Source organism: Hyaena hyaena, unplaced genomic scaffold (genome assembly GCF_003009895.1).
Source record: "Hyaena hyaena isolate Hyena2069 unplaced genomic scaffold, ASM300989v1 scaffold_1111, whole genome shotgun sequence".
Taxonomy (NCBI): Eukaryota; Metazoa; Chordata; class Mammalia; order Carnivora; family Hyaenidae; genus Hyaena; species Hyaena hyaena.
The window spans coordinates 46,622-72,992 of NW_024081746.1; the positions used below are offsets into that span (position 1 = coordinate 46,622).

The 26,371-nt window shown below is 37.2% G+C and overlaps 1 protein-coding gene across 2 annotated transcripts in view; it reads left to right on the forward strand.

The window, feature by feature from the left end:
* The window catches only part of SLC36A4 (solute carrier family 36 member 4), a 51,364-nt gene extending 40,267 nt beyond the window's left edge, over positions 1–11,097 (forward strand). For both annotated transcript variants that reach the window (XM_039222362.1, XM_039222363.1), the window contains exons 10-11: positions 3,201–3,370; positions 9,804–11,097. In XM_039222362.1, coding sequence (XP_039078293.1) covers positions 3,201–3,370; positions 9,804–10,111 — 478 coding nt within the window. In that variant the 3' untranslated portion in view covers positions 10,112–11,097. The remainder of the gene's footprint in view (positions 1–3,200; positions 3,371–9,803) is intronic.
* The last annotated feature ends 15,274 nt before the right edge of the window (positions 11,098–26,371 follow it).

Sequence of the window (26,371 nt, forward strand, 5' to 3'; positions counted from 1 at the left end):
CAGTCAGCAGCGATTTCCCAGGTTGTCTTTTCAAAAATTTTAAGATTCCTAGCTGTAAATTTAGGGTAAGTATTGATTTGCTAGCCAATGTGGGGAAAAGAATAGAAGCTCTGAAAATTTTGAAATGCCGTGTTTTTAAAACTAATGTTTTCATTGGAACATTTAGTTGCTCCCTAATCTGATTTCATAGATTTCATATATTGACTGCAAAGTAATTATTTAAAAAAAAACACTTATGTTCTTTACTAAGATATTAAATTTCTTTGCTACCGTATAATAAATGTTGTTTTCCAGCAAGAATTATTTTATTCTTTGAAGTATTTTTATTTGTGATATTGAATAGATACAGTTTCTGAGAATTACCTATCCATATCCATTTTTTATTATTAATATTTACTTAATAAATATTTGTGAACTGCTAAGCGCAGTGGGGGTTATACAGAGGAGAATAAATCATAGTCTCTAACTTTCAAGAACTTTGGCAGTGAGTTTTACAGTAATTTGTAGTGTGCATTAAGTGTTATTGAAAAGTTGTTTACATTCTTCTATATCTTCAAAACAAATTCCTGTAACTTAAAGTTTTTGTCCTTTGGAGATACAGTTTAAGAGTAGATTATTAAAGTCTTCATTTCTAAAACTTGGTACATAGATGCCTGCTTACAACCAAATTAAGAAAAAAGGTGATAATATCTATTGAAAAGATGATTAGAGAAAAATAGTTTAGGGTGATTGAAAATATAGATGACAAACACAGAAATGAGTAGATTCTTAGAAAAGAAGTAAAAATGGAACAACTGATTTTAAAAACTGCAGTGCTTTTCTTAAACACTCTTATTTCTATGTTACTCTTCTGTGGTTGATAATTAGAAGTATACTAGCCTGTAAAAGATTCATATCATTTTATTTTCCATTAACTCTAATACCAAATGATACTATTTGCATATAATCAATATTATTGACTGGCATTAATAATAACCAGATCCTTAGCATGTATAACTTGTTTTAAATCAATAGAAAAGTAATTATACCTATATGCATAATGATGTATTTTAAAATATATTGTTAACCACGTTTAAAAACAAGTTAAAAGATAATTTGAACAAAAGGAATGTTCTGATAATAAACTGGTAAGAATATTCATTTAATTGTCTACAGTTACATATCAGAATAAATGAAGCAGGAGTCTTTCCACTATTCTGTACATTGCAATAATTTGACCATTCATATTTAAATTTTAAGCCTCAAGCTGAGAAGTAAATCCTGAAATCATTTCAGTATTACGATTTTATTGTTGCTAGCCCTAAGGAGTTCCTTCTTTCTTTAATTACGTTGTTTGCGGTATTTTCAAAGCTCTTTCTACTTGGCTGTTTTTCCTTCCCCTTACTCCTGTGATGCATATATTATGGAAGGAGACTTACTGACTTCCTTCTTTCTTGGCCACAGTTTAGAGAATTGTTGATAATCTTTACTATAAGCCTTAAGACATCGGAAATAAGCTTAAAGCCTAATTAATGTTGAGGACTTCCTTTGCCAAAAGTGGACTATTTTGTATCCCTTTAAAATGATTGTATTTTCCCTCCTAAGGAAGACACACTCTTCCCTGTGCATAGGCCTGGCAGGCGGGAAAGCAAGGCTCTGAAGGGGAGATTGGGGCTGTCAGTGATGCTTCTGCCTAAAGATGATGTGGCTAATGCGGCACTTTCCATCCATGGCCTCCTCTCCAGTTGTTTTTGTTTTATTTTTAAAGAATACAAGAGCAATGGTTTTTTTATTTTAATTGTAAAATATTCAAAATTTCAAAAAAACACAACACATAATTTTATTATCTGTAACGTAAGAGAGTAGATTGAATAATGCTCTGAGTCCTATGATTCTGTGTTTTCTCTCTGTGCCACTATCAATCAACATTTTAAAAGTGTTCTTTGGCCACACAAAAGGCAGTTAACCAAAGTCTCTATCGGGACATGTATACTGATTTTGACAAGACGCTGTCGGCAATGTAGAAATCTACAGATTTTTATAAAACTGAAAATTTCTGTGCTGTTTTGAAGCACTGGGCATCAACCCAGCCTAATGACTTTATTTCCCTATTAATGTAACTTAGTATAAGTGGAGTTCCTATGTAATCAACTTTGCGAGTTGAAACCATTTAGATGCCCTCTTTTTGGACCTAAGAATGATGATATTTCTGCAACTAATGACATAGATACCAAGATTTTTAAGCAAGGAGAATATAACTCAAAGTTCAATGTGAAGTTTTTCTTTTATATGTGGATCAATAAGATATCAAAGACCAACAGTATGCTCAGTTTTTAAAAGAAAGTTGAGAAAAAAACATTAGGTCTTCATGGGACTCAGCCTAGCCTTTAAAACATTGGCTTAGGGGCACCTGGGTAGCTCAATTGGTTAAGTGGCTGACTTTGGCTCAGGTCACAATCTTGTGGTTTGGGAGTTCAGGTGCTGTGTCGGGCTCTATGCTGACAGCTCAGAGCCTGGAGCCTGCTTTGGATTCTGTATCTTCCTCTCTGTCTGCCCACCCCAGCTCACACTCCTCCATCTCTCTCTCTCAAAAATAAACATCAAATAATTTTTTAAAACATTGGCTTAGCCTAAAATGAAATATTTTCCAACAACATTTGGAAAGATTATGAAATCTTTGCATTGCCACATTCAAGCTCTCTAGGCTTGTCAAAATGAACTGTCCATCTGTCATCTAGAAATTTAGTAGAGATCAGCTGGCTTTTTTTTTTTTTTTTTACATATACACAAGTGTTTAATTAGTAAGATACTGGCCTACATTTGTATTGGATTTCTTACCTATCTTAACATTAAAGGTAAAAGGAAGAAAGCCAGATTCCTAGGGGCTGGTGGATAGAAAAAAGAGTTTGACAAAAGGGTACAAACTTTTAGTTGTAAGACAAGTTCTAAGGATCTGATGTATAATGTGGTGACTATAGTTGAAAATACTGTAGTATTTAACTGAAATTTGCTGAGACTAGAACCAAAGTGTTCTCACCAAAAAGAAAAAACAAGGCAAACGTGAGGTGATGGATGTGTTGATTAACTCAATTATGGGAATCTTTTCACAGTGCATACTTAAATCATGTTTTACACTTTATGTATATTACAGTTTTGTCACTTATACCTCAATATGTCTGGGGGGAAAAGTATCACTGAATTTTGAAATATTCTTTTAACAGGTTATATCAATCAGTGAAAATTCTGTATTCCTTTGGCATCTTTGTGACATATTCAATTCAGTTCTATGTTCCGGCAGAGATCATCATCCCTGTGATCACATCCAAATTTCATGCTAAATGGAAACAAATCTGTGAATTTGCAGTAAGGTCCCTCTTGGTTAGTATTACGTGTAAGTATTGCTACATGTTTATATCATAATTTTTCTGGTTGAATTACTTATAATTAAGCTACTTAAAGTATACTTTTAAATTTTTTAAAAATTTCATTCACCTAGCTGAGATACTTTTTGGGTTAAAATCCCATTATTCTACTACTATATAAGAAAAACACAAACCAGTTCCTATCACACTTAAAAGAACAACTCAAATTATTATTTTGAAAACTACATTAGCGATGATTAAAATATATCTAAATCAGATGAATAAGGGACTACTTATATTGTTCATACACATTTTACTTTGGTTTTCATTTTCCTCAGGTTTTTTATTTAAGCGAACTTTTGTGTATTTAACAGTTTATAAGAACCTAACCTATAGAAATGGGTTTTATTTTGTTTTGGTCTTTAATTATTCCAGTGGCTAATTTAATATATTATTTGAAGGCATATATAACCTCATAATAACGTTTCACAATTTAAAATGCTCCACCAGAAAGCACTAATCACAAGACCTGTGGAGAAGGAGCTTGATTGTGGTATGATAGTGGTACAGTAGACATAGTATGAGTTTTGGAGTCTCACTGACCAGACGGCTCAAACCTACCACTCACCTGCTGGTGGCCTTAGGCAAGTTACATAGCATTGTCAAGCCCCTCTTTGCTCAACTTTGAAATGAAGATTTCCTTAATGGCATTTTTGTAGAGTTTAAGAATATTAACAAAGTAGCCAGCACTTATTATTGTCACGAGTATTATTGTAACCACAAATATAAGATGACCGTAACACTGAACTAACTAATGGGATTGCCTAGACCTAGAATGACCCGTTGGAAATGGGTCAGCTTTCTGTGGAAGATGTGAATAACCATCTTGGTCCATTAAAGATAAGCGAAATGAGAGAGCTAGAAGTTTGGGGCAACTCTGTAAATTGCGGTGAGCAACTTGGGTTGGAGCTTATGCCTAGATGTAAAGAAACAGTGAAGCTGGGAAAAGGAGATGAAACCTGTTTTCCGAAGTAATCATTTAAGTGAATTATATCAACAATAATCATCAAAAATCGTATTGAGGAGTGAAGTCAGTAAGCCCTTACTCTGAAGACTAATAAAACATTCAGTAGGAAAAAAGTACTTTAAGACATTTTGAAATATTTCTTATACATTGTTTTTATTGATTTGACAACTACTACATAAAAGGACTGATTTCAATAAAAGCCCTTTTAACATAGATGTAAGACTCTAAGTTCGGAGAGTATTTCTCCTTTTCATATTACTGAAGTTCACTTGAAGGAGCTTGAGAAAAACATTAAAGGGATTTAATACTTTTGATATTTTTTTCGCCCTACAGTTACAAAGAATGGGCTTAAAATAGGATTTTTTTTTATGAGAGGAAACTTTGTGCCTTAAGTATACCTTCTTTTTCTCTGTAACGTAGTTGGCAAATACTGAATAAACTTAATTGTTTTTTAATAGACCTATTCATTCATAATACCTGTCTGTAAATGACATAGGGCTACCTATTTACAGCAATCCTATAGTAAATTTTTGTAATGAATAAATTGCCTGTATTCCAGACTATCCTTTGAATTACTGTTTCTGTGATTTTGAGTTTTTATATATTGATTATGCCTAAAGTATATATTTTTCTCTTCCTTGTTTACTAATAGCATTATCAAATAACATTTCAAGCCATTTTTTACTGGCAAATATCTACTGGTTATATAGCCTTTTTTAAAGTTTATTTATTTTGAGAGAGAGCGAGAGGGAATGAGCAAGCAGGGAGGAGCTGAGAGAAGGAGAGACAGAATCCCAACCGATGGCACAGAGGCCAGTATGGGGCTTCAACTCACCAACTATGAGATTGTAACTTGAGCCAAGATCAAGAGTTGGACACTTAACTGACTGTGTCACCCAATCGCCCGATTATATAATCTTTAAAGGATGACTTCAGGGGCACCTGGGTGGCTTAGTCCATTAAACGTCCGACTTCGGCTCAGGTCATGATCTCACAATTTGTGGGTTTGAGCCCCGCGTAGGGCTCTGTGCTGACAGCCAGCTCAGAGCCTGGAGCCTGCTTCAGATTCTGTGTCTCCCTCTCTCTCTGACCCTCCCCTGCTCACACTGTCTCTCTGTCTCTCTTTCTGAAATAAATAAAACATTAAAAAATTAGAAAAAAAAAAAAAGATGACTTCAGGTGCCTGTCCTGCCCACACCTGCTCTGGCAAGAACGTTGCTTAAAGCCTCGCTTCACTGTGCTCCAGGTCCCCGCATCCTGCCTGTGATTGGGACTCCCTCAAAAAAACAAGCCAAAGTACACATGGTGGAGAGTCCCAAATACTGCTACAGGTAGGGAAACAACCAAACTCTCAACAAGAGAAACCAAGAGACACCATTCAAAGAACACTTCCTGAACAGACAGGCCCTGAACAGTCAAAGAGCCCTCTTTAATACAGCAGAACTTGCAGAGGCAGAGTGTACAACAAGCTTTTAAAATTAACAAGAGATAAAAAACTAACCAAAATGACGAAACGGAAGATTCTCCTCCAAAGAAATTCCAGAAGAGCTGACAGCTAAAGAACTGCTCAAAACAGATATAAGCAACGTAACTGAACAAGCATTTAGAACAATAGTCATAAAATTAATCACTGGGCTTGAAAAAACCATGGAAGACATCAGAGAAACTATTGTACAAACACTGTGGAGCTCAAAAATACTTACAATGAATTAAAAAATGCTATAAATGAGATACATAATAAAATGGAGGCATCCAATGCACAGATTGAAGAGGCAGAGAGGAGAATAAGTGATTTAGAAGACACAATTATAGAAAAAGAGGAAACTGAGAAAAAGATAAATTGAATCAGGAACATGAAAGAAGAGTTCGAGAGCTCAGCAATACAACCAAATGGAACAATATCCGTATCATAGGAATCCCAGAAGAGGAAGAGAGAGGGAAAGGTGCTGAAGGAGTCCTGGAACAAATTATAGCAGAGAGCTTCCCCAACCTGGGGAGGCAAGTAGATGTTGAAATTTAAGAGGCACAGAGAACTCCCCTCAGACGTAACTTGAATTGATCTTCTGCGCGACATATCATAGTGAAACTGGCAAAACATAAGGACAAAGAGAATTTTGAAAGCAACTAGGGAGAAAAGGGGCCTAACATACAAAGGGAAACCTATCAGAGTGGTGACAGACCTATCTACTGAAACTTGGCAGGCCAGAAAGGAATGGCAGGAAATCTTCAATGTGATGAACAGAAAAAATATGCAGCCAAGAATCCTCTATCCAGCAAGCCTGTCATTCAAAATAGAAGGAGAGAGAAAAGTCTTTCCAAATAAACAAAAATTGAAAGAATTTGTCACCACTAAACCAGCCCTACAAGAAATCCTGAGGGGGACTCTCTGAGGGAAGTGTTGCAAGGAATGAAGACACCAGAGACACCACCACAAGCATGAATCCCACAAATGACACAGTGACTCTAAACCCATATATTTCAATAATAACACTGAATGTAAATGGACTAAATGCCCCAATCAAAAGACATAGGGTAGCAGAATGGATAAAAAACCAAAATCCATCTATTTGCTGTTTACCAGAAACACATTTTAGACTGGAAGATACCTTCAGATTAAAAGTAAGGGGATGGAGAAATATGTATCATGCTACTGGAAGTCACAAGAAAGCTGGAGTAGCTATATTTAGACAAACTGGACTTTAAAGGAAAAACAGTAACAAGGGATGAAGAAGGACATTATATAATAATTACAGGGTCTATTTATCAGGAAGAACTAACAATTATAAATGTCTACACACCAAATATGGGAGCACCTAAGTATATAAAACAATCACAAACAAAAACAATCTTATAGATAAGAATGTGCTAATAGCAGGGAACTTTAATACTCCACTTAGAGCAATGGATAGATCAACTAGACAGAAAATCACTAAAGAAACAATAGACTTGAATGACACATTGGACCAGATGGATCTGACAGATATATTTAGAACTCTACATCCTGAGGCCATGGAATTCACTTTCTTGTAAGTGCACATGGCACATTCTCCAAGATAGATCACATCCTGGGACATAAAGCAGCCCTCAATAAATATAAAAGAATTGAGATCATACCATGCACTCTTTCAGATCACAATGCTATGAAACTTGAAATCAATCATAGGAAGAAGTCTGGAAAACCTCCAAAAACATGGAGGTTAAAGAACACCCTACTAGGGGTGCCTGGGTGGCTTAGTTGGTTAAGCGTCCGACTTTCACTTAGGTCATGATCTCGCGGTTCGTGGGTTCGAGCCCCACGTCGGGCTCTGTGCTGACTGCCAGCTCAGAGCCTGGAGCCTGTTTCAATCTGTGACTCCCTCTCTCTCTGACCCTCCCCTGCTCACGCTGTGTCTCTCTCTATCTCCTAGAAATAAATAAAACATTAAAAAAAAAAAAAAAAGATCACCCTACTAAAGAATGAATGGACCAATCAGGCAATTAGAGAAGAAATTTAAAAATATATGGAAACAAATGAAAATACAACAATCCAAACTCTATGGGATGTGGCAAAGGCAGTCCTAAGAGGAAAGTACATTTCACTCCAGGCCTATTTCAAGAAATTCGAAAAAGCACAAGTACAAAATCTAACAGTGCACCTAAAGGAACTAGAGGGAGAGCAACAAGAACACCCCACATCCAGTAGAAGAGAAATAATAAAAATCAGGGCAGAAATAAAGGATGACTTCAGCTAATTGATAAATTTCATGATTAAAAGTGTTTGATAAATGTCTGAATGAATAGATTCTAGAAACCTGTAGTGTTCCTCCATATGCTTTTTCAACCAATTTCACTTAATTTTTACTAGTAACAGCTGGATTATTGAAAAACATTAATGCGGAAAAATGAATTCCAAAATGAAAGACTCCTCAGATGGCTATGTTCTAGTCATGCTTATCCAGCCTTCCTTTTATACTGCCATCTGCTACTAGTAGGTAGAAGTATGTCTCCCTGAAATGGATGTAGTCCCTGAAATCTGCAAGGTCCTAATTGTGTTTGGGAGTTATGCTTATAGTGCCCTTGAGAAAAACATTAAGAGAACATAACAAGCGTCCATTCCACAGGGAATCCGCTCTATGAAGCATTACTAGTTTAGAGTTTCAACTTCTTCAAAGTCATTTATCTTATTTAAGAAAGTTTGCTACACTTCAGTCCTCTAGGTATGAGGCTAGATTTATAATTTCAAAATGGCTTTTAGGGTTTTAGCTTTGAAAAGAATTTAAATAGGAAATAACAGGTATTTCTGAGAAACCTAGTAGTTCCAAACTAATCCCATGTCCTCCTGGAAAACATTGAGAATCACAAAGAGAAGAGGGGAGGGGAAAAAAACCCATAACCTAAAAGTTAAAAAGTGGAGAAATCAGTAGACTGCACCCTGAATACTTAATTGCAAAGAGCCCAAGTTAAATTATATATACACCACAGAAAGGTCGGCAAGAGACAGAGAGGCTAGAAATGAGGAAGCAAAAGTACGTAAACTTAGAAAAAAAGAGGAATAAATGGTAGGGAGGGATAAATAAAGGGATAAAAAGAAATGGTAGCTTTACGAGACAAGTTATGGAGAGTCTATGGGGTCCTCAAAGCTGGGACTGTGGTGGCGGAGTCGTCCGCGGTGGCAGGGCTGACGAGGTCGCCACAGCTTGCATGTGAGCACAGTCCGTTGTCTTTTCTGGTGGCCGCTCCAAACCCTCAGCCTTCAGTGGATCACTTTAGGACATTTTGAAACAGAAGAAGGAGTCTTAGGGTTTACAGATCTTCTGTTGATACCTTTGGTAAGATGAGGGTAAGTAGGATCACCAAAGTGCCAGATCCGAACTTTCAGAAATCTGCCAGTAGTTTGGAAGAAAATCCTGTCGACTAGTAGTAGTAGTAGTGCATTAATTTTTTAAAATTTTTAATTTTGAAATAATTTAGAAAAGTTATAAAAGAAAGTAGAGTAGAAAAGGTATAAAAGTTGTTTATATAAGAAACTGCTGAAAAGTCACAGTTCAAGAAATATGACTCACTGTTTTGGTTTCCTCGTGTGTTTGATGGATTCTTCAACAGGCAATAATTTCGTAGTGCCTACTTGCATTAATTTTAAAGTTTTGACAAAACGGTAAAACCTTGGTTTGTGAGCATAATACATTCCAGAAACATGAGTGTCATCCAAAGCACTTGTATATCAAAGCAAATTTCAAGAACTATTGGTTCAGTTGTGATCATGTGACATTCAGCATCACATACTACTCATCGCAGTATGTTGCTCATTTATCAAGTTACAATTTACTAGAAATGTCTGCTTGTCTTGTGGAACACTCGCAGAACAAGTTACTCACAGTCCAAAGTTCTATGTATCTACATTTAGTGCTCATTTAACTATTAAATATTTAAATAAAATACGTATTTTCATTTTCTAGGTGCTGGAGCAATTCTGATTCCTCGTTTAGATATTGTGATTTCCTTCGTTGGAGCTGTGAGCAGCAGCACATTGGCTCTGATCCTGCCACCTTTGGTTGAAATTCTTACATTTTCTAAGGAACACTACAATATATGGATGATCCTGAAAAATATTTCTATAGCGTTCACTGGTGTTGTTGGTTTCTTCTTAGGTACCTATGTAACTGTTGAAGAAATTATTTATCCTACTCCCAAAGTTAGAGCTGGCACTCCACCAAGTCCTTCTCTAAATTTGAATTCAACATGCTTTACGTCTGGGTTGAAATAGTAGAAGCAGAATTATGACTCTTCTCCTTTTGTCTGAGTTCTGAAATGATCAAAATAAGAACTGGTAGAATCCATTGCCATACACCTAAAAATAGAACGGAACTCTCTTTTCTTTTGGCACAATAATGACATTTTGGTAGTGAACTGTAATTCTTGACCATTAGTGGTAAACTATGACAGATTCTTGGTTTTGAGTATTAATAATAATTTCAAAAAGTTTTAGTTTTGAAAATTTTATGAATTAAAATGTAGAAGAATTAAAGAATAAAAGACTTCCACTGTTCTTCATTCAATCAGAAATACTCTAACCAAGATTCTCTTTTATGCCCATGCTCATCTTTCCCCACCCTGCTGAGGAGAGAACAAAATTCCATCAACAAGAGAACCAGAGGACATAGTTAACCCAAATCTTCAGACCATCTCAGTGAGTGTCAACATGTACTTTGTGTATGATGTAAAAATATCTCAATTGTGTTTTTATTAGAGAGCCAAATACTTAACGATTCACCCCTGCAAGGATAGAAAATTCCAATGTAAGCATCAGAAATCCCTAAACCAGAATTGTTCTGCACTATTCTATGATGGTAGTTGATCTGCACAATGAAAATTATGAGGTGCTGTGTGAGGTCCTGTTTTAGTGTCTAGGTCAAATTTGAAAAAGACTTTAAAGGTTATCCAGCACAATTCCCTTGATGTCCAGAAAGGTGGTCAAGACCGCTCAGCTTTGAGATCAAGCAAGAGAACCTGATCTTTGGATCCCCAGTTCAGGATTTATTGTTCACATCACATCCAAGAAAAACAAATTATGTTCAGTTTAGCCTTTAGTGTTGCATCTACATAATTATATTTTAAAACTCGGAAAGCCAATGATCTTTCAGTAATATATGTGACCTGAGCATAAAATCAGAGAACTCTCAAAAGCACGCATTACAGGCACATAAACCTCAACAAGAGAAAGAAGGTGTGTTTGTTTGTTTGTTTGTTTGTTTGTTTGTTTGTAGTAGAAGGTGCCCAGCCCTTCTGTCTGTGGCTTGAACTTTCATTATTTCTTCTTTTTTAGGGTTTGTAGGCACCGTTTTTCTTAATGGCAGAAAATAGATCTGACAAAATACAGGATTTGTGATTTATTTCCAGCCCGGTGGCTTTCCTGATTATAGCCTTTTATTGATCTGAATGGGCAGAATAAAAAAAAAAAAGGAAATTTATGCCGAGAAAAAATCAAGGCAATTATAGACTCTCTACTACATATTGAGACACTACAGGTTTCTTCCAGAGAAATACCTTCTATTACTTCATATTCGTCAAACCCAGTTAGTAACCAAAACAAGCTCAGTTGACATGGAAAATGAAAACTTTTAAGTTTAACACATTAGGAATCTTGATTTTTTTTTTTTTTTTTAAAAATTCACACTTTAAAACATTTTTAATCAGGCTGGTAATTTGTAATACTACAAGATCAAGATCACTGTAGTATATGTATTCTATATTTTTATATGTAAATGTGAACTTAGTTCAAGTAATTTTTTGCTTTACATCATTAATGAGTCATCAAATACAGTCCTAACAAAGTATCAGAAGCTTTATTTTTGTACAAATTCATAAGAATCAAACTTTTTTTAAACATTTACATTAGATATCACCAATAATTCTTTGTGACACTTTTATATCAAATGTGTTATGTTGAGCTTTGAGTCACACTGAGAGAATGTGGAAGAAGTTATAGGAAAAGTAATTGTCATTGAAACTTATATAATTGTGTTTCTAGGAATAAATTAGGTTTTTTGAAAGAAATATATAACTTGGTATAAAATGACTTGAAAACCATTACTTAATAGAAAGCACTTATTTTGTCAGGTATCTTCAGATTTTTCTAGTCTATGCATGAAATTTTATTTTTATACTTTGACCTGTTTATTTTCCTTATTCATCAAACTAAGTGAATTTCGAATAGCTGATGATAGCAATAAATGAACTTTAGCATGAACAAAACGTGGAGTGCATTATCAGCCAGGCTTCCTTATGTAGCAAGTGTTGAATCGACATCCAGTACTTAGTTCACTAAATGATCAACACTTTAAATATGAGAGCAAAGTTGAGATGGTGAAAGAGGGGCTAAATAGGGAGAGACTAGTTTTAATTCTTAACAAGAAACTAGTTAGATGTAAACATGCACACACTCTTGTTTTAAGGATTTTTGATGAAGCATGTTATTTGCAAAAAACATCAGTGCCATATTTTTCCTCTGAAAACTTAGTTTTAGTGAGACACAATGTTTCTAAAGATTTTTGGAGAAGATAGTTTGATTAGACCAGCTGTTGCTTTTATTTGGGGGCCTGGAAAGGTGAGAGTGGTGGTCGCACCTGTCAAATTGTGTATTTGGTGTCCAGGTCTGTTCCATGACGGCTAGGGCGACCTCGGCGCTTCACCCACCTCTGCAGTCAGGAGCCCTCCTCTTTGAAAGCCAGTCAGGTGCCTGAGAGCTCTTTCCGCTCTGAGGTAGGGGAGAGAAGGGAGAGCTTCACTCATCTCTGCTGACCTCTGCTCTAAGTCTATCATCGTAGGCTCCCTATATTCCAAAGGGTTTCCCAACTCCACAGTCCACTTGTCAGAACGCTGGCTTTTAGACATTTTGTATCAGATGCTCTTTTTTTCCCCACATGATCATATTTCTCTGCAATTAAATAAGAACTAGTGGGGTTTTTTTCCTGAGTAAAGACCAATTGGTATGATGTTAGCAAATAAAAGAGTGCGCTGTATTAACGAATGCCACGTTATGTTTTAATTCTGTCCTTGCTGGATTCTCCTTTATTAAAACCATTTATGCCTCTCACCTAGGTAATACACGTAAATTAACATTTTTGTAGACTTTTATTGCAATGTGCATGTTGTAAATTTCCTAACCGGGCCTAATTTCATTCAGTATTTTCAGAGTAGTTACAGGAAAGCTGTCTAATTGCAAAGCATTATAAAAATATTAACTGGACTATTAAAGTTCCACATTAGTTCCATTTCTAGCTGTGGCAAAGCGCAGGTCTGCCTCTAGCTTACCTGGGGCCCTTGCTCACTGCAGGTGCCAGGCCAGCAGCTGGAGAGGACATTTGTGTAGGATAGTCTATAGCCATGTTAGGTGTTCACCTCAGTTCTTTCTTTAAAAAGGAGAAGGTACAGAACAGAGATAATGGAAATAATATAACAAATTTTAAAATAATACCCGTGGCTTAATCAATATTTTCTGTTGAGGAATGAAAAAAAAAATGGCAAAAATACAGACCACGTTAAAAAATGTGTTTTTTAAAATGAGTATTCATTTTGGGTTACCTAGCTTCGTCCTTCATAAGAAAATTTGAGAACTTTAAAAGGTGGAACAAGACACTTCCTAACATGAAATGGCCAACTGTAATAATTGACGCTTTATTGTGGACAATCTTGTTTATGCCGCTAGTGCTCACTTGGCTAAACGCCTTAATGAACATGGGTAGTTTTCACCTAGAAGATAAGAAAACATGCCTAAGAAATGACTAGAAATGCTATTTATTGCCCTCTGATAAATGAAAATTCACTCTCATTCTTAAAATTTCATATCAAAATTAGCTAGTTCTTAGGTATACACACACCAGTAATCTATTGAATTAGATATTAATATACCATTTAAATTGGGTCCAGAAAGATGACACGTTGAAAGATCACTCCAAAAATCATTCCATTAGCGTTTTCTTGGTAACAGATAGTAAAATACATGCTTATGCTGTGAGTAAATTAAGCTGTGGATTTTTATGTTTTTCAAAATGATTTTGTTAGTTTGAAAACCTAAGTTATCATTGCACTTGAGTTCTTTTTCTTTTAACTTATTTTTCTTTATTATATGAAAAAACTTTTAAAGTACTGTAACTTCTGAATTTTCAATAAAATGCACTTATTTTGCTTGCAAATGCCTTTTTAAATGAATTTGTCTTTTATAAGGTTAAATGCTATTGACAAGTATCATAAGCTGAATATGGCACTTGTATTATATTCTCATCATAACATTTTAATCAGTCTTTGTGGTTAATTCTTTGTCATGTGTGATCTTCAGCGCTGGAAATTGGTATTATGTACCTCTAAGATTTGCGAGCAGAAATTGATGAGAAATGAAGGGACATACTCAGAACCGTGACCTGAACTTCCTACAGAGTAAACGCAGAATGAACAGTCCGCTGCTGCTGCCTCTGTGGTTTAATGTCCTGTTCTCTTTAGGTCGAGAATATGTATCACTTACACTTTTTTGCTTGCATTGTGCCAGCTCCCCATATCAAAGATCCTGAAGATATTTATACCTTTAATAGTAATCCTGCACTTGTGAGGATTACATTAGGTAAAAGCACGCCATAGTGCATCAGAAGAGAAACATCAGCAACATTATGCTTTAGTAGTGAGAACTTGGAAACAACCTACATATTCAGTAATATGGAAAACAATAAGGAAATCATAAATTGTGATATATTCACCTAGGATACAATGAAGATTGCATTAATTACACTATCATTATACTGAAGATTAATAATTTTGGAAAGAATAAATACATAAAATTTTTAATTGCAGCTCTGTAAAAATAATGCTTTTGAACTTAGACAAGACAGATAGTGGAACCACAGTGTTAGGGAAAAAGGTGGGTTTTACTATTTTTAAATGGATAGTAAAGGGAGGGTTGTGAGAGAAATAAAGAGGAATAAAGTTATAAAACCTTAGTAGGAGTACATGCTCTTAGCAAGGACCAGAAGGACGAAGACCATAAACATACAGTAGGGATAGAATGAGGTACAGAGAGAGAGAAATGCAATGAAAGCCCCGTAGAATACTTGCTGAAGGAAAACATGAAATATGACCACTTTGTAAAATTAATTTTAGGTTTTTTAACGCAAAAGATTTAGAGTGGTGGCTCTAACATATGCACCGTGGCCTCAAGATTTTGCACATAAATTGACGGGGTTCACATGTCAAAGGACTGGTTTGATTTGAAGTTTCCTTTTAAGTGTAAATTTGTTGGAAGGCTTAAAATGGCAGGAGGGAATCAGGTCTTTTGGTCTTCAGAATTTTCTGGTGCCATGAAGCACAGAACTCACTGGTACCAGATGGCAGAATGCTCCTCAAACGAAAGCTGAAACATTAGTCTTGCCAAGGAATTAGGGAGTAATTTCGTTTTCCTCCATCCTGGATCTTGATCTGGGTTAAAGAATGAGGAGTGAACACAGGACTCCCCCTGCCCCCTACACACATCCTGCCTAATCTGCACTAAGCAGAGAGGAAAGGGGAGTCGAGTGTTGATCACGCTGCACAGGTCTAGAGCAGAACAAGAACGTAAACCAAAAAAAAAAAAACAAAAAACAAAAAAAAAAACTGGACAGTGCAGAAGGAGAGCCTTCAGATCACAGACCCACAGGTTCTTAGGTGGAGCTCTTCACAGTGCTCTAAAGCGCAGAGAATAGGTACTAGGAAATTGGAAATCATCACTCTCCTACCTTAAATCTTCTCTCCTTCCCCAATCTCAACTATTCAGAGACCACACTCCTTAATGTGGTTCACCAGCAGGTCTCCCTGCCTCCCCTACAAGTTACAGTAACCCCCACGTGCTGGTTGCCCCACAAACATGCAGCACGTATTCTGTTTCCACCTGCACGACTCCACCACGTCATGCTGATACAGTTTCCTTCTACTTCCACCACTGTGTTTTCCTGGCCAACACTTAGCTACCGGTAAGACTCAGTCTGTGTGTCTCTTCTATCAGCAAGCCTTCCTATCCATCCTCTCCCCTGTCCAACGTGAGTTGTGTCTTCTGTCACGCTAGCAAATGACCTTGGGATTATTATCACACTTTCCACATGGTTTGATAGTCCAGTGTCTCTCCACTACCCTGGGGGTTCTATAAGTATGCTATATGTATTCATTGTTTGGTTTCTTCTCTGCTCACCCTTAGAGAATATAAGCTCCTCGAAGGAGGTGATTTTGTTAGTTGTCTTCAGTACTGAAAATCCAGTGCCTAGAGGAGGGCTGGGCACATAGTAGATGCCTAAAAATTATTTCTTGAATGAACGTATGAATTGAAAAAAATAACAAGGAAAAGCCCGTATTGGAGGTATGGCACATAATAACGTCTCCAAGCAGAAGGGAAAAGTCACGCTTTATATACTGTCCCCTGTACCCCATGCCTATTTGTTTAATGGCTGTAGCCAACCCTCTTCTGTATGCTAACCCAGCAGGCTGCACTACTATAAGCAAAGAGCCCCAATTCTGAGTGTCTTATAGAAAATCCTATGACGCTGTCAAACCTTAAGAACACATTCAGGACTTCCTGGTAGTACATGTGAAGTTTAATAAGCAGGAAAAGGCTGAAAACCCTTCCTCACAAGCTTTGATGTCTTCATGTTTTACATGAACAGATTGGCTTTTGTAGGAAAAAAATTAGAGGTTATACTTTTTACTCATTGTTTAAAAGATTACGTATGACCTACAATGCAAGTAGTCCATTTCTGTCTAAAAAAGTATAAAGAGAAGTATCTGTCTAAAGTATGACATCTAGTCTTGATATCTGAGAGTACTTTCCTGAACTTCTGACGCCTAAAGGTTCCCTGTTTGTAAGAGTCATGTGTTCAGTAATTTGGGGGAACCCTCTCACAAAGGAGAGTATTCTTTGGCTATTCTGAGAAGCTGCCTATTGTCAAGTGCATCACAGTATATGCCATATATAGACCCGAGTAAAAATCAAGAATGGAAATCTATGAAGGGGTACTTGCACCTTATAGCAGCATTATCAACAATAGCCAAACTATGGAGAGAGCCCAAATGTCCATTCACTGATTAATAAAGAAGATGTGGCGCATATATATATAGTATATAGTATAATATTATAATATGTAAAATATATTACTCAGCCATTAAAAATAGTGAAATCTTGCCATTTGTAACAACGTGGATGGAGCTAGAGTGTATTATGCTAAGTGAAATAAGTTAGAGAAGAACAAATACCATATGATTTCACTCGTGGAATTTAAGAAACAAAACAGATGAACATATGGGAGGAGGGGAAAAAAGAGAAAGAGAGAAAAACAAGCCATAAAAGATTCTTAAAGATTGAGAACAAACTCAGGGTTGATGGAGGGAGGTGGGTGGGAGATGAGGTAGATGGATGCTGGGTACTACGGAGGGCACTTGTTATGATGAGCACTGGGTGGTTTATGCAAGTGATGAATCACTGAATTCTACTCCTGAAACCAACATTACACTGTATGTTAGCTAGAATTTAAATAAAAACTTGAAAAGAAAATAAAAACAAGGGGCGCCTGGTGGCTCAGTTAAGTGTCTGATTTCGTCTCACATCATAATCTCATGGCTCGTGAGTTCGAGCCCAATATTGGGCTCTGGGCTGATAGCTCAGAGCCTACAGCCTGCTTCAGATTCTGTGTCTCCCTCTCTCTCTGCTCCTCCCACGCTCACGCTGTCTCACTCACTCTGTCTCTCAAAAATAAACATTAAAAAATATTTTTTAAAAAAATAAAAAAGAATGGGAATCTATAAGTGTTGGGGAAAGTTACTGTCAAGATGATCGTTTTGTAGAATAGCTCAAAATGAAAAGTGAAAATAAGAAAAGCGATGGATATCTGGAAATCAAAATTAATTTAACTGAAGATTCATTTTTTTCATACATTCTCTTTCATGAGACCTCACCCATGTGTGTTATTTGCACAGAAAACAGAGTGTGCTCTAGGACCACCATCAGAATTTTCAGTACATAATAGATGAATTTTGCCACTTGGAAAAGACAAGAGGTCTCAAGATTGCATTCCTCACACAATTCAGGTCACCTTCTTTAGGATAGGTTTGTAAGAGTAGTCACCCAATGTTAATGACTAGTCAGTATCTATATTAAAAGACAGTTTGGGGGCACCTGGGTGGCTCAGTCAGCTAAGCATCTGACTTCAGCTCAGGTCACGATCTCGGAGTTTGTGAGTGTGGGCCTGACGTCGGGCTCTGTGCTGACAGCTCAGAGCCTGGAGCCTGTTTCGGATTCTTTATCTTTGTCTCTCTCTGCCCCTCTCCAACTTGTACTATCTCTGTTTCTCAAAAATAAACATTAAAAAAAATTTTTTTTTTAATATTTTTATTTTATTTCTAGGAGAGAGAGAGAGAGAGACAGCGTGAGCAGGGGAGGGTCAGAGAGAGAGGGAGACACAGAATCTGAAACAGGCTCCAGGCTCTGAGCTGGCAATCAGCACAGAGCCCGACGCGGGGCTCGAACCCACGAACCGCGAGATCGTGACCTAAGCGAAAGTCGGACCCTTAACCGACTAAGCCACCCAGGCGCCCCCAAAAAAATTTTTTTTAAAAGACAGTTTTGGGGGATGCCTGGGTGGCTTATTTGGTTTAGCATCCGACTCTTGATTTCGGCTCAGGTCATGATCCCAAGGTTGTGGGATAGAGCCTCATGTCAGGCTCCATGCTGAGTGTGGAGCCTACTTAAAATTCTCTCTCTCCCTTTGCCCCTCTCCCCGGCTTGCACACTCTCTAAATAAATAAATAATAAAAGTGTCGTAAATCACATAATATCAGTGGTACATGATGTGGAAGATACTCATCAAACAGGCATGCTGGGAGCAATTTCACCATTCAGCTAATGCTGTATAGTATATATGTATAGTACATATATGAAGGACGTGCTCAATGACTGTTGGTTATTGTAATACAAAAAAGCCATAACGGGAGAAGAGATTTTTAAGTTAGTTTGGAACCATTATATAGACTGGACATGTGTTGTGCTCCATTCTGACAGAGGCCCAGATTCTTACAAGATTAGAAGAGTAGCCTCTAAATGCAAATCCACACCCTTGCTTGGTTTTCAGAGATTAATTAGCCGTCTATCATAGTGCCTCCTGATTGCAATTTTATGTTTGAGGAAATAGTGAAAATTATAGTAGGATCAGCTTACAGTTATTGCCTGTACACATCTTTAGCACATTCTGCCAAGGAGTGCATAGTGACTAGAAGACACTGCTTTCCCCACTGACAAATGCTGGCTGGCAGAGGGAAATTTGCTCTCAGGAGCTGTGAACTAAGGGGTGGGGAAATTCTTCCATGACATTGGTAATGCCAATAATGACCATTTCTGTCATTTCGAATATGTGTGCTATCTCGGCAATAGCCTCCATTATCTTGACAAGCCTGAATTTATCACTGCGGGGATGAACTATTGCCAATTTTCAATGGTGCAGGTAAGGTGTCAGGATGAAAACAAAACAAAACAAGATATGGTACAAATGCCTTGGTCACTTTCTCGTTAGAAAAAACAAAGCAACAAAATCTTAGGCATGTTGAAGAGCCACATCAAGATGCTACAATAAAACATAAAGAATTGTTCAACAGAATGCAATGCAAAGAGTGGATTAGGAATATATTTGTCACTTCCCATAACTGGACCCAAACTGCCAGGTTTCAATCCCCCTGTGGACTGAAGAGTTTTCAAGGCACACCTTATTAAATCTCTCTATTAGTTCTGGGTTCATGTTTGACCTGAACATCCAGAATTATCAGACATAGCCATCACATACTTGCTGAAATTCCCAATCATCTATAATTTTAATTTTAATCCTCCAATTTAGTAGCAATGAAGAGGCAGTGAAGACACATAACCGCATACAGAAGTTAATGTTTGAATTAATTGAGCCAAAGCTTAGTGAAAGGTTAGCAATGAGATATCTCTCTCCCACTGACATGAAACAATTATTTTTACCATCAATATTATGTTCCACTTTTATGATTTAAATGCTTATGTGTCTTTCTATTGACTAAAAGTTAATGGTCCAAGAGTACACTGAGGAAACCATTAAGTAGTTTGGAGATAAAAATTTGAGAAGCTCTGGTGAGAGATTGTGGGTGGGATGGGTGTCACGGGAATTGTCTAGGATACACAAAGCCTGACAGTGGCAAAAGAGAACCCTCCAGGGTTTCTTTCTTGCCAAGGCCATGGAAAATTGGAAATAAATATTGAGAACTGGTACAAAGGAGGGAGTGTTACAAATCCTAGGATTCGCATTTGATGAAGACAAATATGGAGATGATTGGATCTTTTTTTTTTTTAAGTTTACTTTTTTGAGAGAGCGAAAGAGAGTGTGCATGCAAGCAGGGACAGAGAAAGAGGGAAAGAGAAAATCCCAAGCAGGCTCCATACCCAGCACAGAGCCCAACAGGGGTTCGATCTCACAACCATGAAATCCTGACTTGAGCTGAAATCAAGAGTCTGATGTTTAACTGACTGAGCCACCCAGGTGCCCCTGAGGATTGAATCTTTTAAGACTCTTAAAATACAATAGGACCCCCACTCCTTATCCAAGGAAGATACATTGCAAGACCCCCAAGGGATGCCTGAAACTGTGGAAAGTAACGAATCCTATACATACATACATATATATATATGCATATATATATATACACATAGTTTTTTCTATATGTGCATATAGTATATATAAATCAAGTTTAATTTGTAAGATAGGCACAGTAAGAGATTAACAATAGCTAATGAAAAAATAGAACAATTACAACAACATACTGTAATAAAAGTTATGTGACTGTAGTTTCTCTGTCTCTAAATATTTTTTAAAAAAATGTTTAATGTTTATTCGTTTTTGCAAGAGAGAAAGAACACGAGCTGGGGAGGGGCAGAGACAGAGAGGGAGACACAGAATCTGAAACAGGCTCCCGGCTCTGAGCTGTCAGCAAAGAGCCTGACGCAGGGCTCGAACTTGGGAACGGTGAAATCATGACTTGAGCCAAAGTCAGACACTTAACTGACTGAGTCACCCAGGTGCCCCTTCTCAAAATATTTTATTGTGCTGTACTCGCCCTTCTTGTGATGACGCCTTTGTGTTGAGATGAAGCGAGGTGAATGACGTAGGCATGGTGAGGTAGTGCTCGGCTACTCTGACCTTCATACCATATATCAGGAGGGTGACCTGCCTCCAGGACATCCTAGATTGCGGGGAACTGAAACACTGGAAAGTGAACTCGCGAACAAGAGGGGACAACTATATAAAGGAGGGAAACGATCATATTAGCATAAAATAAATTGGATCATTGATCACCATTTTCCATAAAAACCAAGACAGGTTAGTTTAACAAGAGGTCAGAAACCTTTAAATCTGCCAAATGAAACACAGAGTTTCCTCTCAGCAAGAAGATTCGCCTGCCAAAAGTTCAACCCAAACTGGGCCCCAGATATTGCATTTTTGCACAGTATTGTGGACATCTTCTCTCATGATTACCCTAATAGAGCTCACTGAACTTTGAGGGGGAAAAAAAAGAAAAAAAAGGGACAACTATTTTTGGTATCCACATATTTTTGTGAGCCTGAGGACTAGAAATATTATAACAACAAGAAAGAAGAGAGAGATGACCTAGATACTAAATCTGATTATCTTCAAATCAGTCCATTTCAAACTTAAGTCCATGAAACTACATCATGATGAGTAGCTGGTAGGAAAATATTGCTCTAAAGGTGCTTTAGTCAGGGCAAGTAATACAGCTGCTGTAACAAACCACCCCTAAGGTCTTAGTGACTTCACATAATAAAAGTTTATTTCTTGCCAAAGTCACAAAGTGCTGTACATTGGGCCCCTCTTCTCCAGGTGGAAATACTGGGATCCCGGCTCAATGCATCTTGTGTCACTACCATACTAAACACATAACCTCCGTGGTCACCTTGGAAGGGAAAGAAGCACAGGCTACTGTGTATGGAGTTTTGTGGCCAGGCCTACAAGAGGGGTACATCACTGCCACCCACGTCCCCTCACCTAGAACCTAATCAATTGGCCCCATGTTACTAATTGCAAGAAAGAAAAGCTTGGAAATGCAGTAAAACCTTGGTCTGCAAGCATAATTCGTTCCACAAACATGCTTATAATCCAAAGCACTTGTGTATCAAAGCAAATTTCCGCATAAAATTAATGGAGACTCAGATGATTCATTCCACAACCCAAAAATATTCATATAAAAATGATTACAATAAGGTAATATAACACAAAATAATGAAGAAAATACAAAATATAAAGAAAAAGAAACAACTTGCACTTAGCTTTACAAACCTTCATGGCTGGTGTGAGGGGGACAAGAGAGAGGAGAGTTACTGTGTCAGATGACTTTCACTATCACTAACGGAATCGCTGTTATCTATTGGCTTAATAGAATCTATTTCTGCATGGGGGCCATTGTATATTTATAGTTTGCACAGATGCTGACTACAGCACAGTGTTAATAAACTCTTGCCACATACTGTATTTAATGTAACTGGCAATAAGGCAGCAGAGGAAAGGTCCATATCTGCAGGCAGCCTCACCTAGAATGAAGCAAAGCATTCCTAAGCTCACTCTTGTATGGAAAAGCAAAGGACTGTCCATAGGTGCTTGAAGTGACAAAAAAGACACTAGTGCCAGTTGTGGGCACCTTCCAGCACCTGAAAAATTACTAATTTCTGCCAAACATCGTGTCCTGATCGTGGGAGACAATCACCCACAATCTTGCAGTGAGAGAAAGAGAAGAGTCATTGGCTCAGTTGTGATCATGTGATGTTCAGCTTTCCATACTACTCGTGTTGCAAGATTGATATCTTTTATTGATATCAATTATCAAGTTAAAATTAATTAGAAATGTTTGCTCTCTTGCAGCACACTTGCAGAACAAGTTACTTGTAATCCAAGGTTTTACTGTAGAGGCATTGTGTATGCCCAAGAAGATAAAACAGCATTGGTACGCATCTGGCAAGTCTCAGCTGGAGACAGTAACAAAAAGTATGATTTTATACTAAAAAACAAAATAACAAGAAACAGTTTTGCTATAAGATCCAAAAAGCATGTGAATTTTTAAAATATAGCACAATACATTCAAGCAATTTTGAATTTAAGGATTTCAAATTGGGTTAAACTACAGACACGTGAGAAAACACAGTCACACTCTGCTGTCCTAAAAGGTATCTTGCTTGGTAAAGAAGATGGAGGGGGCACCCGGGTCGCTCAGTCGGTTAAGTGTCTGACTTTTGATTTCAGCTCAGGTCATGATCTCACAGTTCATGAGTTCAAGCCCTGCATCAGGCTCCGTGCTGATAGTCTGCTTGGGATCTTCTCTCTCTCTCTTTCTCTCTGCCTCTCCCTTTGTCCTTCTCTCTCTCAAAATAATAATAATGATAATAAATAAATAAAAACAAGACAGAGAAGTTGGTAGCCATGCTTTTGGACTGAGCTAGCCACACATTGTCATTTTCAGCTCGGCAGTCACCATCAGAGAGAGTCAGATATGCAATCTTCACATTTAGGACAAAATTTCTTCCCACAGATTCCTCCCTATTCCCTTCATGGAGACAATTGACTCATATGAGAGACGGAAAGCTGGACTGCTGATCTCACTAGCACTATGATCAGGACTGAGGGGCCTCAACGTGGGAAACTAAAAGGAGGCAATGATTGAAGATCAACTGTTATTATAAAAAAGTCGAAAGGAATTCAGTCTGTTCAGCTTTTACCATTCAAACAAAGAGAGGAGAAGCATCAGCAATGGAGAGAAAATAGAACGATATTTCACTCCTGAAATTTGCATGTACTTTTCCTCTTTGAACCTTAAGGGTCAGAACCAAGAAAGCAACATCCATGGAATGCAGCCACAACTAATTTTTAAAAGTCCCTTCTGAACACAGCAATGTATTAAGAAACATTTGATGAATTGAGAAGTAGAGGTAAAGAATGATACTCAATACTGACAACTCCTAAATAGAACCTGCTATCGTTTTTCATTAAAAAGATAGTCAGCAATTAAACTTGCCATTTTGAGTCTCCACGCTTACTTAAGGAGAAATAATCTCCTGAAATTACAATAGCATTAAATATGTAGTTATGATAGGAGTATAAGTAAATACCGAAAGCTTCATATTTTTAAGTAAAAAGCATAGTTTAGTACAGTATGAGAATAAAAGCCTCTGGAGATAATAGTTAAAAACCAAAAAACTACCAAACCAAGAAAATAGCTATCAGAGTTCAGACCTCACCAAATCACAGATTAACCCTCTGTGGATTGCACCTGATGTGGTTTTCCCCAGACTGTACATTGCTTTTTCATCCTTCTAACAGAGTATTTTGCAGAGCAAAGTTTTTATTTTCATGAAGTCTTATTTATAAATCTTTTCTTTTATAGATCATGCTTCTGGTTTCAGATCTAAGAACTCCTTGCCTAGACCTAGACCCTAAGGACTTTCTCTTACTTCTTAAAAAAGTTTTATATTTTTATATTTTACGTTTAAGTCCATGATCTATTCTGAGTTAGTTTTCATTTAAGGTGCAACACTTAGGTCAAGATCCATTCCACCCCCACCCCTGGACCCCCACCCTGCCATGATGTTCAATTACTCTGGCACCATTTCATGAAAAGCCTATTTTTCCTCCATTGAACTGCTTTTGCGCCTTTGTTAAAAATCATTTGGGATTATCTGTGGGTCTATTTCTGGGCTCTCTATTCTGGTCACTAATCTATGATTCTGTTCCTCCACCAACACCCACACTGCCCTGATTATTGTAGCTATAGAATATGTCTTGAGTTGTGCTTGGGTGGCTCAGTCAGTTGAGTGTCCAACTTTGGCTCAGTTCATGCTGTCAGGGTTCATGAGCTCGAGCCCTGCATCGAGCTTGCATCAGACTGTCATCACAGAGCCCACTTCAGATCCTCGGTCCTCCTCTCTCCGCCCCTCCTCCACTTGTGCTCTCTCAAAAATAAATAAACGTTTTAAAAAAAGAATACATCTTGAAACTTGGTATACTGATTTCTACAATTTTATTTTCCTTGTACAAAATTGTTTTAGCTATTTTAGTACCTTTACTTTATCATACAAATTTTAGAATAAGCTTGTGTCTCCTAAAAATCTTTTAGTAGACTTTTTAGCTTAGTGATCTGCTTGCAATTTCAGAAACAACAAATGTAAGAGGTCATTGTGCAATCATTTTATGTTTACGTTGATTATGCTGCTTTATTTCTGGAGGGTTCCAGTTTCATCCTTTGGTGTCCAAGCTCGGTAGCCTAACATAAGCAGCTCTCTATGTGAGAGCCCAGAGTGGCACTAGCAGAAACAGATGGAGGTCCCCATTCTTACTTCCAACAGCTTCTCACCCCTGAGAACTTGTGTCCTTTGGCAAGCTGACGATAGTGCTGTCTCATTCCTTGGATTTATATCTTGCTGGCTGCTCTACTGTGCTACTTTGCCTTTCTACTAGACTCCATTAATGGACATCCAATGCGGAGAAAAAAATACTCTAGAATTATTCAAATTACTTCTGATTGCCATTTTGCCAATGGTAGCTGACCATTGCCACCCACAAGCATCATTGTCTGAAGGTCTTTCACAGTGAGGCTTAGCAAGACTTAAGGTCACCTGACTTCTATGAAATGAACAAAGCCAGAAGTAATTGAGAATAAAAGTTGCTTAAACTTTATAAAGACATTCAACACATACTCTCTGCTTCTGGATGGAAAGAAATATTTTCTAAAGTAAATAAATAAACAAAATCCCCGTTATTGTTTTCAAATTTGGTCTTCCCTTATTATAGCCAAAACGATTTTAGGCATATATTTTCAAGGATCTGAACTTTGGTTCAAAATGTCCTTAATAATGAAAATCCTTTAAGATTTTCATAAGTAATTAACTCAATCCTCTTGCTCTGGGCTGAAATCTTTAAACCTTTTGTGGACATCTTAAGATTATGCACTCCCTCTTCCAGTAAAGCATTTCCATGTCTATTACACAAGTGGGAATTTCTCTTTTACATCTGACCTGCTCCACTTTGAGCTTCTCTCCTTTCTTTTGTCTCCTGACATTTTTTAAGGAGAGTAGAACTGCCTGGAAGCATTCACATAATTACCTAAGAAGTTGCTACTTCATTGTCTGACTTTTGAAAAATGCCAAAAGCTATATTCATTAAAGTTGAATACTGTCATAGGTTGATAATTAATTTGATCCTTAACTGGTCAGTGTCATTTCCCTCCACAAAGAAGCAATCAAATATAATATGTCCTATATTAGTTGGGAGCATGGGGTTTCATGTTGGTTAGACCTGGGTTTTCAACCTGGCTTCACTACTTACAAGCATTGTCTCCTAAGGTTACTTCCTTAACTCTCTTAGGACTCAGTTTCCTCTTTTGTGAATTGGGATAGTAATGCTGTCTCTCTTATATGGCTGTGAGATGTAAACAACATATAGAGTGGGCA